We start from the raw sequence: 18,062 nt of genomic DNA, 5'->3' as shown, positions 1-18,062 counted from the left end.
CACTGCCAACGTACAGGTCAAGGCCATGTCCAGAGGTACTACTTAGATTGGGAAGGAGAGAGGCAGCAGTTATTTTGCTCAACATTTCTGCATTTAAACAGCCTGCTGCTGCTGCTGCTAAGTCGCGTCAGTCGTGTCCGACTCTGTGCGACCCCATAGACGGCAGCCCACCAGGCTTCCCCGTCCCTGGGATAGAAAATCGGTTCAGAATGTTAAAAGTTATTACTTTTTAAAAAGATATGTTATTCTCACAAACTCAAATGAACAGATATCAAAAATGAAAAATTACTCTCCTCCTTGATAATTCGTAGAATAGGATTGGGGCATGTGTCAAGTCAAAATTATAAGACAGTGACATTTTTGCATGAAATTCAAAATGACATTGATACTTCTTACCCCCCTTTCTCATCTTCCCCAGTCCCAATGGTGGCTCCCGGGAATGTGCGTGTCAACGTGGTAAACAGCACCTTAGCTGAGGTGCACTGGGACCCTGTACCTCTGAAAAGTATCCGAGGACACCTGCAGGGCTATCGGGCAAGTGAAAGACACTTTTCTTGTTCTTTTCTTAGAACCTGCCCATCTAAGTGAAAGGCAATGCCAGATTCACTTTTCTTGGCTGGCGGAAGCCTTGAGAGTTCATCTAGCAAGCCACCTCTGCAGCATCCCAGCTAGAATCAGATCAAAATCTCACTGGTCACAAAGTGAGAGAAAAGTACTTTCTCTACTTATCCCACATGTAATCTAACAGTCTGCCAACTCAACAGCTAAGGAATGCATTAAATGGGAAAAACTATTGTTCAGAAAGCTACAATGTAATGAAATGCACCTAGCTTTAAAGCAATAGTGACATGTGTTGAATAAACAAAATTATCCTGAGAACAATGTGGACTTTTGTTGTTAATAATTTAGATTGTAGGTCAAGATCATGTAGTCCCAACTAGGTCATTCTTATAAACATCAATTTTCTTTGTTCTTGGGAAGGGTAGAAAGACTGGTTCATATTTTTGATTGACAGATGGTCAAAGAATTTTCCTAGCGACCAAGAAGTCACTGCTTTGACTTGTTAAACCCTGACATCTAGAGGCCAGTTTTTGCACTGCATCACGTTCAATTTGGCCAGATTCTGTAGATACGTTGATTTCTTTTGAAAGTGCTTTTAAACTCCTAAGAGAATTTAAGAGGACTTAATAAATAGCAATTCTGCATTTTTATCCAAAGTTAATCGATACTTTATCTCTTCAAAATCTGTGTCTGCAATCTAATGCCAAAAAATAAGTACTTTTAATTAAGCAATGCAGTTTGGTTTAGTGAGAAAGCCATAGACTTTGTAGAGGGTCTTCTTGCCTCTTGATGGCCCAGGGGCTCATCTGTACTATAGGAACAGTCATAATAAAAGTTGTGACACCTTTTCTGTGGGTTTAGGATTAAACTAAATGATATATTGTACTTCAAGTTGTATTAAGTCTGGAAAAGTTTGTAAATATCGGACAATAATCTTTAATTTTTTTCACGGGGTTGTAAGAGTCAGACACAACTTAGCAACTCAACAACAACAATGATTTTTACTTTTAGAATATTTTATATAAGTAAAGGACACTTAAATTCTTCTCTATGGGTCTCATGCTGTTTCATTTCTTTAGTTTCACTTAGACTCCTCTAACAAAATAGTAGAGTCCAGCTTCATCAAATATTCTTAATTTCTCTCACTACCTGTGGGGTCCTACTCGCTTGCCTCCAAATCAATATCTGTCCATTGTTCATCTAGTCTAAAATGTACCCAGGGAACTTTCTAGGGGAAAACACAAAGCTTTAATTTTGTGATCATGAAGATTCCGTTGATTCCCTTGTCCATCCCTGACTTTTCTTCTTGCTGTTTCAGATTTACTACTGGAAGGCACAGAGTTCATTGACAAGAAACAGACGCCACATTGAAAAGAAGATCCTCACTTTCCAGGGCAGCAAGACTCATGGCATGTTGCCTGGGCTGGAGCCCTTTAGCCACTACACACTGAATGTCCGTGTGGTCAATGGGAAAGGGGAGGGCCCAGCCAGCCCCGACAAGGTCTTCAATACTCCGGAAGGAGGTAGGGTGGATGTATTTCTGAGCTCCTAGGAGAATATGGCACATCTCGAGAGGCTTTGGATAACAGAAGGGCCCCAAAGTAAGGTATATTCTGGAAGCCAAATGTGATTTGTCCCATAGATGAACACACCACACACAGAACGGGCAAAGTGTCAGCTCATCTATGGCCTGAGGCTGTGGATGAGGCTTCACAGGCTTCCCCAAAACCACCTTTCTCTCAACATTTTTCTCCACACTTAGTCATACTGCCAAAAATCTTTCTCTGTCTGTCTTAGCATAATACCCTGCAAGTCCATCCATGTTGCTACAAATGGCAAAATTCCGTTCTTTTTATGGCTGAGTAGTATCCCATTGTATATATGTACCACAGCTTCTTTATCCACTTATCCATTGATGGACACTTACGCAAGGTTCTACAAGGCATTGTAATGAGATGGGAGTTGGGACACTCAGGTGAGTCTGAGAGGCTGCTGGGCAGCTGCCAACACCATGAGCCCTACAACCAGAAGTCAGGACAGGGTTTGTCTGTAAACTGCTTTTATCCATGTCTGGGTATATGTTTGAAAAAAATACTAATTAAAAAAGATACATGCACCCCAATATTCACAGCAGCATTATTTACAAGTGCTAAGATATGGAAGCATCTCATTACAGTGAGATGTACAATGCTCCCATCTTATTACAATGCCTTGTAGAACCTTGCTAATTTGATGCTGACCTGGATCATTAACTTTCTGACCTAAAGCAAGTTATGTAACTTCTTTAAACCTCAATTACCTTAGCCAAAAAGCATCAGGACGAAATGTGATTGCCTGAGAAAAACATCTAGAAAGGAAAGAATCCTCTAGGTTGTAGGTTACTTTTTTCTGTGTAGCTTCAGAGTTCATGCTAACACAGCATGTGGGATCTTAATTCCCCAACCAGAGGTGAAGCTGTGCTCCCTGCATTGGAAGCATGGAGTCTTAACCACTGACCACCAGGGAAGTCCCCGAAGGTTGGAGGTCTTGACAGAATGTGTTGGGAAGAGTATCTCCAAGTGCAGGCCATGGCAGCGGGGGCAGGGAGTTGGGGGGTGCAGAGAACCAAACACACTGATGCAGGAGTTGGGGCTGGAGGAGTCTGGGCACAGTCACCTGGGAGCCTGGTGAAGTATAGTTGCAATACAAATATTATGTAAGTTATAGTTATACAGTATAGCGATTCACAATTTTAAAGGTAATACTCCATTTATAGTTATAAAATATTGGCTATATTCCCAATATTATAAATGTAAATTATTCCCAATATTATAAATGTTGTAAATATATTCATGAAGCTTATTTTTATACCTAATAGTTTGTACCTCTTACTCCTCTACCTCTGGATTCCTCCTCCCCCTGCCACTCCAAACTGATAACCACTAGTCTGCTCTCTATATATGTGAGTCTGCTTCGTTTTTATTAAATTCACTAGTTTGTTGTATTTTTTAGATTCCACATATAAGTGGTATCATATAGTATTTGTCTTTCTCTGTCTCACTTACTTCCTTTAGCATAATACCCTCCAAGTTCCTCCATGTTGCTGCAAATGGCATTATTTCATTCTTTTTATAACTGAGTAGTATTCCCTTGTATATATGTACCATATCTTCTTTATTCGTTGATCTGTTGGTGGACACTTAGGCTGCTTCCATATCTTAGAAATTGTAAATAATGCTGCTGTGAACATTGGGGTGCATATATCTTTTTTAATTAGTATTTTTTTTTCAAGCGTATACCCAGACACAGATAAAAGCAGTTTACAAACAAACCCTGTCCTGACTTCTGGTTGAAGGGCTTGTGGTGTTGGCAGCTGCCCAGCAGCCTCTGAGAGTCACCTGTGTCCTAACTCCCATCTCATTACAATGCCTTGTCCTCAACCTCACTGCTCCTTGGAGGTCAGGGCTCCTTCCACTGGAGGCTTTCACTGGTGAGACCTTAAACTGGTTCTTTAGATAGCTCAGGGGCTGGTGCCATAGAAAAGAGGGCCAGGAGATTGAAGGACAGACAAAAGAGGAAGTAGTATGTCCAAGACACAAAGGTAGGAAGCAGCATGGCTCCTTCAGGGAACCGTAAGTTAGGCCGCCAAGAATGGTGAGAAAAGAGAGGAAGTTGAGTTTGGGAGGACCAGTATGATGGCTGATCTTAAATGCTATGGATATTAACCCTCAAACCAGGAGCTCTTAACCTGGAACTGTAGTCTCTTAAGAGGTTGATGGATGGGTTTAAGGAGCTCCATGAACACCCTAGTGTTATATACAAGAGATATGTATTTTTCAGGGGAGAGTTTATGGGCGTCAGACTCTCAAAGGGGTGATGTGAAGAAACCTGGAATTATATAGAGGGCCTGAAGGGGACAGCAGCTGAGAGGTGAGGAGGGAAGGGATATAGTTGAGGTTACCACAGTGGATGTGGCAGAATTTCATGTTCCAGAGATGGTAAAAATGAAGCAGAGGGAGAAATTCCAGTTGACTACCTGGTTTCTGGCTGTAATGACAGGAGGGTTTAGGGAGCGTGGTAGGTTAGGTAGAGAAGGTAACGATCATGGAGGAGGACTGCCATCATCCCTCATCCTCATGAGGAAGGGGATAAAAGACCAGGCATGTTTCCCCTGGTAATCAGCCAGCCTCTGCCACAGAGATCCTGATTCCCTGCAGGCCTTCCCCAGAGCCAGGGGTTTGCCAGCAACCGGGCTGTTGTCCATCACCATGAGATGCTGGGCATCTGTCAGCTCTTGGGATAAGAGCTCCTCTGCACCTGGACAGGCTGGCTCAGGCCCAGAGCCTAGCAAGCAGCGTGTTCTGACTGTTTGCAGACTCCTGGTTTGTTGGGGAAAACAGTCCTTCATGGCCCAGAATGTAACTGCTTCTACTTGCAGGTCTGGTTAGATTACTAGTTCTGCTCAGTTACTAGTTTGCTTTTATTAAGACCCCATTCAAGAAACAAACAAGTACTGTCTCTTTAAAAGAACAACAACAATATTAGTTTGAACGTTAGTTTGGGTCTGTATCAAGGCAAAGTCCTTATGTATTTGGAAAGAATGGTTTTAATGACTTTAGACGGAAATGGTGAGGCAGAACAGGTTTCTATTAACATATTTTCAGCTGAATCATGAATAAGAATTAGTTATAAAAATTTTGATGCATAGTGTAGATCTGATGAAATATGTCACTTTAATGCAATTTGAAACATTCAAAAACCTTTGTGTTGACTCTACTTCTCATTTAAAGTCCCCAGCGCTCCGTCCTCTTTGAAGATTGTTAATCCAACACTAGATTCTCTCACTTTGGAATGGGAGCCACCAAGCCACCCGAATGGCATTTTGACAGAGTATACCTTAAAATATCAGCCAAGTAAGTTATGGGGAGAAAGAAATTGGGGAATATGGCTTAAGAAGGAAAAGATCTTAACAGTTATCTTAAAATACAAACGAGTTGTTTCCTTACAGCTGTAGAATATATATATATATATATTCTATATATATGAAAGTGTATATATATATATATATATATATACACTTTCAACTGTTCTAGAAGGAACTTCAAATCATACTTTTTAAATAAAAATTACATATATGCTTTTGAATATAAATGATCTGTAGAATAACACAAACCTTGAGCATGGGGTTTAGGGGGGTACTATCCTTACATATGTGGGCATTATGTAGAACCAGAAAATGGGAAGAAAAGGGGTACATTTGGCACAAGGCCCCTGAAGACAAGTTTAGGGGTTATTTAAGAACACATGACTCCATCTGCAAAAACAGAGATTAGAAATGCTATTGAGATTCAGCTATAAAATTCTCCCATCTTAGAAGCCAATGGAGACTTTATTTCCCCTTGTTGCACCATGTTATAGGAATTTTTTAAATGGTTAATCCTATAGTTTATTTTTTATATTTAAAAGGCTTGCAAAAGCAAAATTAAATATCTGTCTGTGTTTGTGTATATATATTAAATATCTGTCTATGTATATGTGTATAAAATTCTCCCAGCTTAGAATCCAATGGAGACTATATTTCCCCTTGTTACACCATATTATAGAAATTTTTAAATGATTAATTCCATAGTTTATTTTATATTTAAAAGGCTTGCAAAAGCAAAATTAAATACCTGTCTATGTATGTACATATATACTTACATAGATGCATTTGTATTATAATCACAGGGTGAATCCTGAGATCCTTCTCTTTTTTGTAATCTTTATTGGAGTGTGTTGATTTACAGTGTTGTGTTAATTTCAGGTGTACAGCTAAGAATGATTCAGTTATATACACACACACACACACACATATATATATATATATATATATATATATATACACACACATATATATATACACACACATATATCCACTCATTTTTTAGATTCTTTTCCCACATAGGCCAGTATAAGGATATTGAGAAGAGTTCCCTGTGCTATACAGTAGGTCTTTATTAGTTATCTATTTTATATATAGTAGTTTGTGTATGTCAATCCCAATCTCCCATTTATAGGACTAGGTAAGGTTATCAATTATGTTGGACAAAGAGTGAGTAAGGTTACACAAATCAGTGTAATCCAGGTTTAACATTTTGGGTTGATGCATTTATTTATGATACTGTTCCTACAGCAGTGAATGGGGAATGACTTTGCTTTTTTAATGGGGGAAACATTGGTTTCCAACATTATGTAGGTTTCATGTGTACAGTACTGTTTTGACTTCTGTATACACTACAGCTTCTGTATGTACTCTTCCGTATACACCACTAGAAGTTCAGCTTCTATCCGTCACCACACAGTTGACCCTATTACCCATTTCCCCTTCTCCTGACACACCTTCCCTTCTGGTAACCATTGCTTTGTTCTCTGTCAATGTGTTTGTTTTTGTTTGGTTTGTTCATTTACTTTATTACTTTATTTTGTTTATGTTCTTGTTGACAGTTAATAGCACACATGAATTAGGCCCTCTGGTAGATCTGAAAATTCCTGCCAACAAGACCCGCTGGACTTTAAAAAATTTAAATTTCAGCACTCGGTATAAGTTTTATTTCTATGCGCGAACAGCAGCAGGATCAGGAATTCAAATAACAGAAGAAGCAATAACAACTGTGGATGAAGGTAAGCTGGGTATGTATAAAATCCATGTAATTAGAAGTATCATGAGACAGAAATCATGTTTTTTCTTTCCTTCTTACCGTGGAAGTATCCATGCTACCCAACTAATACAAACATGTATTAGTAACTTCTCTTTCTGAAATATATATAAAAAATGATTTAATTCATACTGGAATAATGATTTGCTGTTTGTTTTTTAAGTCCCTTTTAAACATGTATTAAAATATTAAAGTGAAAAAAAAAAAATTAAAGTGAGAGTAGGAAATTACAACATTTTGCCACACTTGAATTCACAGTTCAAGACAATGTTTTTTCCCAGTCTACAACTTTGCATATAGATACACACACACATATACGTACATATATGTGTAACACACATTCATGCACACACAGACATGCAGACCTATACACAAATAAATACACGTGATTCTGGTTATGGTCTAGATTCATCAGAAAAAATTTGCTAGTCTACATACTGATTTAGATTTTCTGGCAAGGAAATCAAAACAGTTATTAAATAATGCATTTACTTTTATGTTTGAGCATGGGACTTCATAGTTTGCTATGCCATCTGGTACAGAGAAAGCAAAAGAGCCTCATTAAAGTATTTAGGAAAGCAAAGAACTCTTCCTTTCATACTTTTAAAAATGATTTTGAAAAACTTTAGATTCAGTAAAAATGATAAAAAAAAAAAGTAAAAGATTTTGCATGCCTCTAAATTATAGAACTGCTTAAGGGTTATTTATTTGATTATCTTCCATAACATTAGAAATTGAAATTTGGTTTGAAATCTCCTAAGCATCTTACATAAGCATGAATAAAGCACTTTAAGTAATGTGGGGATTTGATTCCTGGTAAGTTTGGGAACACCAGCATACCCTGCGGTGGTACACTGATGTGATACACTCCATTCTTCTTGCATGCTTTAGCATTTTAAGAAGTGTTTTATGTAGCTTTACATGCTAACTATATAGTGTCCTGTTTCTGTTTCCCTTCATGAAAGCTGGTATTCTCCCACCTGATGTAGGTGCAGGCAAAGGTAAAATAATTCATCTGCATGACTTTCTACATGTGTGAAATTTGCCATGTTAACCATGGGGAAGTGCAGCATGGGTTCAAAGTGAAAATAAAATAAGCTCTGAAACGCCAACAGAAAGATAAGATCCTGCAAGATCTTGACTTTAAAATTCATGTCTAGCCTTTTTTTACAAAGAGAAAGCCGCACATTGAATTCACCTTTTCTCAAGACTTATCCCAGGTCCAAATCCTATTCTTGGCTTTTAATGCTAAGGATTGTGGCTGGATCAGACATGACCCAAACTGTGACTTTATCACAGCCCCTCATGATGACCATGCTGTCTATGAAGGGCTCAGAAATACTAGCCCTGTGATGAAAACAGCCAGTAAGAAATCAGATCAACTGAGCTTCCCGTTCTAATCTGATTTAGCCGTCCTTCTAAACTCAGTATACACATTGCTGGCATCACACTGCACTGTCCACTTGGAATTTTGACTTCGCTGTACGCTCCAACTGGTCCAGGACTGAAAGTCTCCCCAGCGGGGTCCCCTCTGAGCAATGTTAGGCAGCCCACATGCTCTACTCAGCTGTGTTACTCCATTTCTGTCTTCACCAAACTACACCAAGTCTCTCTTCTCTGGGGAAGCACCAGCAATCACAGGGAATTACTTTTGTTCTCCTTTATTGCTCACAGATCTCTGGGTGAGGAAGATTGGTTGGGAGAATGGTGCTTGAATGAGCTGTAGTTATTTCTTCCACCCAGAGATTCCCTCAGTCTTTGACTCTTGGCAGATCCGTCAGCTTTTTAGTGAGCAGTAGAGACCTCCCTCCTCACTGGGCCCTGTACCCATGGAGAACACCCCTGGCCAGGGATTTTCTTGGACTTCGACAGACCAAATAAGTACAAATGGGAATGAAGAACAAGTCAACCAAAATAAATAAGCACTTTGCCCTAAATTGTTCAAATATTAGGAGCTTGGACCTAATCTTATCTTTTCTTTTCTTACAAATCTGATACTCAGAGTCTTGGTAAATTATAAAATGTAGATCAGCTAGATTTCAGAATGATAGAGTAAGAACTATGGCTATTTTCAATCAACTTAACAATGTTTTATAGGTGTTTTTAGACTCCAAAGAACAAAGTTGTAAAAATTCAAAATTTTCACAAGAGCATATAAGGATGCGAGCCTTTCTTTTTTATGCATACTTTTTTCCAGGGATGGTTACATGTCCATTAAAATCCTTGGTTGTTTTACAATAATTTGCTGCTGGGCTCCCCTTAGACCCTTTCATGGGACCATTCCAGAGAAAGCCTGGCCTCTTTCCCTGTGCAGCAGCCTGTCACTGGGCTCTGCCTAGAGGCAGTAGCCGAGTAATTGAGCTGTGGCAGGATTGTCTGCGTTTTCCACTGACTTGTCATATTGGAAAAGGACATGCATGCCAGTGGAAAAAATATCACCCGCTGATTTTAATGAATTAAGATGAACTAAAAGAAATCTTAATTAAAATAGTTGCGGTTTTACCATTTGATGTTACTAAATTGAATTCTGAATTACTTCTTATTATAGAGATGAGCAAAAATAGAGTCTCAGAAGGTTCCTGAAGCCCCCAGTGTTGAAATCTGGTGGAACTCAGATAAGATTATGGTGTTTAAAATTTTTTTAAAAAAGCTAAATCTAACCTTCTTTTCTATATTGTTTCATTTAATAGTATACCAGTAATTAAACATTGGTTACATAAAGTGATGATATTTAACCATGATGAGACTTGAAAGTGCTGAAGAATAATTTGTCTCCCTGGGTTGTCCTTCCTTAAAATATTTCTTTTTTCATTCTAGGAATGAATTCTATTCTCTTCTCTGTTTTCCTTCTTCATTAAGATAGATTTGAAATTTACATTTTAAAATTTTCTTACAGATTTTAAGAGATGTTCATGAAACCCAAGCTTTCAAATATAGAATTACAAAATGATTATCAAAATCATGAATTAGAAACCAAGAGAATTCAGTTAGGTGTATTATTCTAAGCTAACCCTTTTTCTTACCACTCTTCTGAGTTTGAGCATGGAAATAGGTACTCTTACACTCTTGAGGTCTTCAGGAGTCACTTCTTTTGGTCTTTGGTCAGAACTCTCAATACTGGTGTAAGAAATTGTAGTCATTTGGCTGCCTTTGTTCAATTTCTATGTCCCTTTCAATAGTTCCAGGGTCTCTGGGGAAACAGACCTGTGAAGGCATCTGTAGAAATGAACTGAAAACACATGGAGAATGGATTTGACTTATGGTCCCAGTACTGCTGATGGATAGACACTGCTTTATCTATGGATTATTACCTACTTTCTCACCTTGGGAGCAGGCATCAGAGCATTTGTGTGAGGGGACCAGTTCGGGCAAAGGAATAGGGAAAAACTAACTGGCAAGTCAAGAACTGAACCTAGTTCTTGACTGAATCAGCAGCTGACTGTGGTCAAACAGGACAGCAGAGGAGAGCTCTGCCTAAGGGACTGGTGACGAATCCTCTCTGTGGTCAGACTCTCACTTTATCCGTATACCAGAGTCAGTCCCACAGCTACTGATCAGGTCAAGAAACAAGGCCAGTGAGTCAAAAGCAAGTTTAAAGTGCACAACTTTATTTGGCCTGGACCAAACAAAACCAAAAACAAACAAAGGAATAACCCCTCTCCCCGCTCCAAATCCCCAACTATAGAGAAGGTTCAACAGCTCATGTCTACCTGGCCCAGAAAAAGCTCCAGCCCTTTTTAAGGCTCTGTGTGTTGGACAGTAAGGCAATTTCTGCCTTTGGTGTGCTTCTAATCTAGCAGGTAAGACAACACATTAAAAAAGAGTGAAAATAGATGGAACTGGAACAAAACATTATCTGATCTTAGAGGAGTGAACCATTTATTTTGCCAAACAGGATCAGGAAAAACTTCCCAAGGAAAGTAATGTTGAACTGGGCTTTGAAGGACAGATGGAATTTTGGCAGATGAATCAGGAAGGTGGGTTGTATAAATTCTTGGGAGGTGGCATAAACAACGTCACAGGGTTTAAAAACCCACAGGATATTTGGGTTAAACACAGCAGTCCACCTGTGGGCAGAGTAAGCCATCCACATCTGAAACAGGGAAGTGACAGAATCAGAGATGTGGTTTTGGAAGTTAAAGCTTAGTTAACTCTGCTGGTGGTCTCTGCAGAGAATGACTTACAGTAGGAAGAGGGATTAGATGCAGACTAGATAAAGCCCAGTGGAGAAATGACACCAGCACATCAGAGGTCCTCAAGAGTGTTGGTTCAGTAAGTGCATGACTGGGGATTAAAAGCAAAGAGGGTTAGAATTCTCTGTAATAAGAAGGGCCCAACAGGATAACCTTAGGAAATTGTAATGTCTTCTCTGGGTATCTTTAATAATCAGCAAAAAAAGAAGCAGCAGCAAATTGCTCTTCTGTTGGAAGGTATGGTTCTGCCTTGAACATCTTCCATAATTACACCAAGACTACATTCCTCAGTTCCGTGATTCCAAAGTTTTGAGGAAAATTAGTGTTTTGCCTGGATTCTTAGCCACTGATGCTTTAGATACAGGGAATGTTTTAACTGTGTCTCTGTTGATTGATCATATTTTTATTACAATTCCTTTAAAAGGAATACCTCGGACAACTAAAATCAGTTAGGTCCACAGAAGGACCCTGTGTAATTCCATAATCAGTTTTGCTTTCTGCTGCCCCCCATCTTTAGCACAGAGGGGCATGCAATATATATGTGAGGGTGAATTAGATCTCAGAGGTCAAATGCATTATTGAATTTGTTTAATATACTTCTCTTTTTGATTCTAAGAAATGCTATTTCATTGAATTTATTTCGGTAGAGGCTTTGGCTTCTAAATTATATAACATAATTTGGAATTTAATTTCAGAGCTTGAATAAACCCATTCCTGCTTTTTGGTTTACTATCTTAGGATATTTCCCCTGGGATAATAATCTGATTTATCACTGCTTAACTACTCAAGTTAATATAGCTATACCTATGTCATTTTTACTGTAGGCCATTGTGGTAAGGCTGATAGAATTGTCAGGCTCAGGTAGCCAAATAACATCTTTCAATGACTGTAGATGTCATCTTAACTAGGTGGCAAGCATGTAGCATCATGTAGGTTCCATAATCTGATGTTTCAGGAAGCTGTTTAGATTCAGTTCAGCTTAGTTCAGTCACTCAATTGTGTCCGACTCCTTGGGACCCCATGGACTGCATTACGCCAGGCTTCCCTGTCCATCACCAGCTCCCAGAGCTTACTCAAACTCATGTCCATTGATTCAGTGATGCCATCCAACCATCTCATCCTCTGTCGTCCCCTTCTCCTCCCACCTTCAATCTTTCCCAGCAACAGGGTCTTTTCCAAGAAGTCAGTTCTTCACATCAGGTGGCCTTAGTTTAGATTACACTATGATTTTCTCAGAACGTGGTATGTAATAAACAGTCGTCAAGTAAGATTGTCTTGCTCTCTGGACTGTGTCCAGAGAAATAGTTCTTATTCATTTTATTTCTTGTTTCTTCACTTCTGCTAACTAGTATTGAGCATTTTCTTTGCAGCTTCTTTTTCAGTGTACCCTAACTATCCAACCTTCTCCAGGGCAGATGCTTCTCACCTGGGGCCCCTGAATTTCCCAGAGGCAGATTCTTAAAGAAATCTGTGACTCAAAACACATCAGAAGCCACTACTCTTTTTCTTATCTAAACACCAATTCATTAAAGGCCTACACTGAGATGATAAGTAGCATGGAAAAGCAGCCACTAGTGTTGGGTTTGACCTTGCAGTCTCATACCCTGTGACCTCTGCCCCTAGCATTGTCAGCTCCCCATCCCCACTGTACATCAGTACATGGAGACTGATGTTCTCAGACTGTCCCTCGTGGACAACAGTTTATAGTGTTTAGGACCCACATCATAGAACTCATACATTTTAATACGTGTGTGTCATTATTTCTGATTTCTCATTTATTTCCCAATGCTGTAACTTAAGAAACGAAAACCTTTCTAAAGTGCAGTAGAAATGAACTCTGTTAACAATCAATTTCATTTGACTTGAACAATTTCAGAGTACTTAAACTTATTTTACATTGTGTGTGTGTTTGATTTTGCAATTTGACTTGTCTGTCTATCTGTTTTATTTTTTCTATTGTATATTTATTTTAAGCAGTATACCCCGGGATCAGCAAACTTACTACTGCCGCTACTGAGACCTCAGCCAATATCAGTTGGGAATATGAGGGACCAGAGCTTGTGAACTTTTATGTTGAATATGGTGTAGCTGGCAGTAAGAAATGATTTCATTACCTGGGTTTTAATTGGGGGGCTATATTTGAAGAGATTGAGAACATCTTCAGGATGTACTGTGGATCGTCTGGAAAAATAACTTGATCTAAATAAATGAATCCAATGTATGTGAAAAAATTAGAGTGAACCATCAACCTATATATTTTATACATAACTAGGAGTCTCGTTGGTTCATGTTATGAAATACAAGGGACATAATAAGTTCCATTGCATTTGTTATTTTTAGATTGTGGTACTTAAAACTCTTTACCCATGACTTGTAAGTAAGAATAATAAAAAATAATTTTATTTCTATGTTTAATATATTCCCAAGTCAGGTACTCTACTTACATCCTGGCCACATCTACTAGGAGATGGGGCAACTTTCATTTTCAGAGTGTATGAGAACCCAGTCCTCCTCCTTAATACAGTGCTCTGCACTTAATGAGCTGGGTGGCCAGTGAATGTTTGTGACAAAATTTTGAATATAGTTCGACTTTCTGTTTAGGCCCTTATTGTGCAAGTAAATATTAAAAAAAAAAAAAAAAAAAAAACCTATGAGTTTAGAAACACCAGTACTTGAGAAAGATTGAATCTATAACTTGGGTAAATTTGAAGGCATTTAAGTTTACTGAAAGATTTGTCTTGTGAATAAAAAAAAAAACAAAACAGTTCTTTCCATAGTTGGATCAAGCTGTTTAATGTATTACAGTTCTTTTCATAAATATCATTAGAGAAATTCAGTAATTTCACAAGGCAAGGTAAAGATGAAAAAGTTTCCTTTGTGTTAAAAAGATGTAATCCAGTGGGTATATATGCAGTTAAAATGTCATCTGATATCCAGTTGATTTTTCTTTGAGGACGTTGTCATGTAGCTGTTCATTTTCATGGATTTATTTGACACAACTCAACTTATATCCCCTAAAATGATAAACTGAAGCACCTTAGATTTTGTCTTTTGCCTATAATGTGTATTTTCCTTTCTTGAAGCATTAAATGACTTCCGTTCCCTTAAAACATTCCAATATGTTGTTTTTGCAAAATTTCCATAGGCAAAGAAGAATGGAGGAGAGAAATTGTAAATGGTTCTCGGAGCTTCTTTGGGTTAAAGGGTCTAATGCCAGGAACAGCATACAAAGTTCGAGTTGGTGCTGAGGGGGACTCTGGTTTTGTGAGTTCAGAGGATGTGTTTGAGACAGGCCCAGGTGAGGTGCACACCACACCAGTTCTGGCTCCCAGTCAGAAGTGAAGCCACCCAGTGCTCCAGTTGGAGATGGGAGGCTGATGGAGCCGTATCGTGGGTAGGGCTGAGAGTGTCTGTGGGACCCAGTTGGGTGGTGAGTTGGGTTTTTAATTGTCTTTGGCTCTTTATATCAAATGAATTACAGAATTGAGGAAGTCCCCTTCTAATCACATTTTTGCCAAAACCATTATAAAACCAGAGGTAAATATGATTCTTAACCTACATGATTTAGGTGACTCAATTTTTCACGTCATTTATATGTCTCAACTTTCCCTCAGAGTTAGAACAGAATTTTTGAAATGCTTTAGAGCTGAAACAGCTCATTGATAAAGTCACAATTTTTAATGTCAAAATGGACTGTAATCCAACCGAACCCTGCAGTTTGTGTGACAACTGATGTGAAGAATATTAAACTGCTGTAGAACAAAAAGTTATTAAATTCGTGTACTTCATTATCATACCATATTTGACTGCTTGTATATATTTTAGTTAGGTGAATATTATCAAAATACACAAGAACATTTAAGTCTCTAAAATAAAGAAAAATGTTCTTGTAAGGTGTAAAAATATCCATATTTCCTCATAAGATGGAAAATAATCCCTATTTGCTTCAATTTAAAGGGTTGTGTGGTATGTGTTCATTTTATGATTCATAAAATCATGTTATATTCACTCATTTCATGCATTCTTGGGGAAATGTTGCATTTCCTGTAGAACCCATAGGAAAATATGTATTTTTTTGTGTGTCTTTCCTTACCCAAGCCTCATGATTTTTAAACTCATTTCTTCTAATTTAGAAAAGAACATGAGTGGTTTGAAAAAAAGAAAAACCATAGGTAATATTTAAGAACATATTAAATAAATGTAGTATTAAAATACCTTATGAAAATATTCATATGCTAAAATCATAATGCTTAAGGAAAAATATTTTTCTGTTATTCTCTTCTTTGTACTTTCATATCCGTAAGTGTACAGAGTTCTAGGAAAATTCCGCATTAAAAGAGGAATTGCCGTTCACAGCCAGCAGGACAAGGTGTTTTTTATTACTGAGAACTTTTAATTTCAAAATACTAAAAGCTCAATTATCTATTCTGTCCATATAGAGTTAGGATGCTAATAATAGTAACAGCCCTAGTATTAGCATTTATTCAGTGCTAATCTCAACTAGGTGAATGCTTTTCTTGGCTTTTCTCATTCAGTCCTTACAACAATCTTGTGAAGGAGACTGTTATTACCCACTTCCACCCCATGTCAACAACCAGTAATGAGAGGTGAAGGGCCTGCCCTATCACCCAGCTAGAATGCAGGAGAGCTCATATTTTCAACACCAAGAATAAGCTCTCTCTACACGCATGTGCTGCGATTCATGGGGTCACAAAGAGTCGGACACGACTGAGCGACTGAACTGAACTGAACTGACAAACACCCACCATTTAAGGCCACAGAGGCCCACATCCCAAGGGGAACAGGTTGTCTGCAAAGTGACCACTTCAGGAACTTCCCTGGCAGTCCAGTGGTTAAGAATTTTGCCTTCCAGTGCAGGGGGCACTGGTCAAGGAGCTAAGATCCCACATGGCCAACAAATAAGCAAAAACAACAGCAGCAAAAATGACCATTCTGTTCAGCTCTTGGAATGTCTTTCCATCTATTCTGGACCCTTCATGGTCCCAGCGTGCTCCTACTTTGCAGATCTAGCTAGAATTAGATTCCATTCACAAAATCAAGTTACGGCATTTTCTAGGACGGAAAGCAAACGAAACCCATTAGAAAACAATTTGTCTTTGATGTGGTTATACCTACAATAATAGCAGCAGCTGGCAAGTAAGTTTCAAGATGAGCCCTCAGGGGTGGGCCATTCTTGTGTGTCAGCAATGGAGAATAGGATAAGGCCACAACCAGCTATTGTCACCTTTGACATGTAAATGTAACTGTTAAGAGAATCAGTTCAGTTCAGTTCAGTCACTCAGTCCTGTCCGACTCTGCATTGCAACCCCGTGGACTGCAGCACACCAGGCCTTCCTGTTAAGGGGATAAACATCCATTAAACCGCAGTGACCTTACTTAACATATTAGCTCTAGGATGTCAGATGCTGTTGATCCAGCTTGCTGATCCCCCTAGTTTCTCTGTCTATCCTGTAGGGCTGTGGGATGAACTGTAGAGTTCATGATCTTCTGCTACTCTTGATTCTCACTCCAGCTAGAGTTCAAGGTGCGAATGCTAGTGCCTGGCATGGAAACATAGCATCCTGGCTGAATTTTTAATTCTCCGTGTGAATGAGTTGCTTCTCTCTCTGAGTTCTGTTCATTTTAGAAACCTAGACTCAACTCAACTTTCACCCGTGCTTGTTTCGTGACTCTTCTTAGCATGACACCGTCTCTTTCTCTGATACTGGTTTTTTAAGATCTATTTCTTTGATTATTTGTCTGATATGAACCATTTTTATTAAGTCTTTATTGATTTTTGTTACCATATTACTTCTGTTTTGTGTTTTGGTTTTTTGGCCATAAGGCATGTGGGATCTTAGCTCCCCCACCAGGGATCGAAGCTGAACTCTCCTGCATTGGAAAGTGAAGTATTAAATCACTGGACCACTAGGGAAGTCCCTAAGGTCTATTTCATAATTTCCTCCTATGGCACACACTGCAAAACAAGGCTAGAGATGATATCCTGCTATTGTGCTTCTTACCTGCATGTTTGTTAAGACTCCTACCTCTTTTTCTTGCTTTCTCACCTCTTTCCCCCAATCACTGAGTCTCTTCTCTTCTTTCACAAAAGATTTAAAACAGATTGAAATTTACTGGGCCCAACAGTTTGGGTTTTTTGCCCCCAGTGAGTTCTGGTTTTTTCTGTTTGTTTGTTTGGTCAACTGCCTCCAAACTTTGACCAAAGTAATTTTTTTCCCTTTTTAAACATTTCTAACTATTTTAACTCTTCAACAGGTCACTTTTATACATAATGGATTCTTCAAAAATAGCCATTTATCTCACTCTTTTTCTTTCATGTTTTAAAAAAATTTTTTTAATTTTATTTTATATTGGAGTATAGTTGAATTAACAATATTGTTTTAGTTTCAGATGTACAACAAAGTGATTCAGTTGTACATATACATGTATCTGTTCTTTTTCCAGTTAGGTTATTACAGAATGTTGAGCAGAGTTCCCTGGACTATACAGTAGGTCCTTATTGGTTATTTGTTTTAAATATAGTAGTGTGTATATCTATCCCTCCTCCCATCTTTCCCCTTTGGTATCCATATGTTTGTTTCCTAAGTCTGTGAGTCTGTTGTCTTCCATGCTT

The 18,062-nt window shown here is 38.5% G+C and overlaps 1 protein-coding gene across 1 annotated transcript in view; it reads left to right on the top strand.

The window, feature by feature from the left end:
- Window positions 1–18,062, top strand: part of NRCAM (neuronal cell adhesion molecule) — a 281,628-nt gene that overhangs the window by 248,171 nt on the left and 15,395 nt on the right. The window contains exons 24-31 of the mRNA XM_055590272.1: window positions 419–534; window positions 1,880–2,084; window positions 5,331–5,453; window positions 7,024–7,200; window positions 8,201–8,236; window positions 12,402–12,410; window positions 13,406–13,522; window positions 14,574–14,726. Coding sequence (XP_055446247.1) covers window positions 419–534; window positions 1,880–2,084; window positions 5,331–5,453; window positions 7,024–7,200; window positions 8,201–8,236; window positions 12,402–12,410; window positions 13,406–13,522; window positions 14,574–14,726 — 936 coding nt within the window. The remainder of the gene's footprint in view (window positions 1–418; window positions 535–1,879; window positions 2,085–5,330; window positions 5,454–7,023; window positions 7,201–8,200; window positions 8,237–12,401; window positions 12,411–13,405; window positions 13,523–14,573; window positions 14,727–18,062) is intronic.

Source organism: Bubalus kerabau, chromosome 8 (genome assembly GCF_029407905.1).
Source record: "Bubalus kerabau isolate K-KA32 ecotype Philippines breed swamp buffalo chromosome 8, PCC_UOA_SB_1v2, whole genome shotgun sequence".
In the NCBI taxonomy this organism is placed as follows: Eukaryota; Metazoa; Chordata; class Mammalia; order Artiodactyla; family Bovidae; genus Bubalus; species Bubalus kerabau.
The sequence above is the reverse complement of the archived record's forward strand: the minus strand, read 5'-3'. Positions and strand labels throughout refer to the sequence as shown.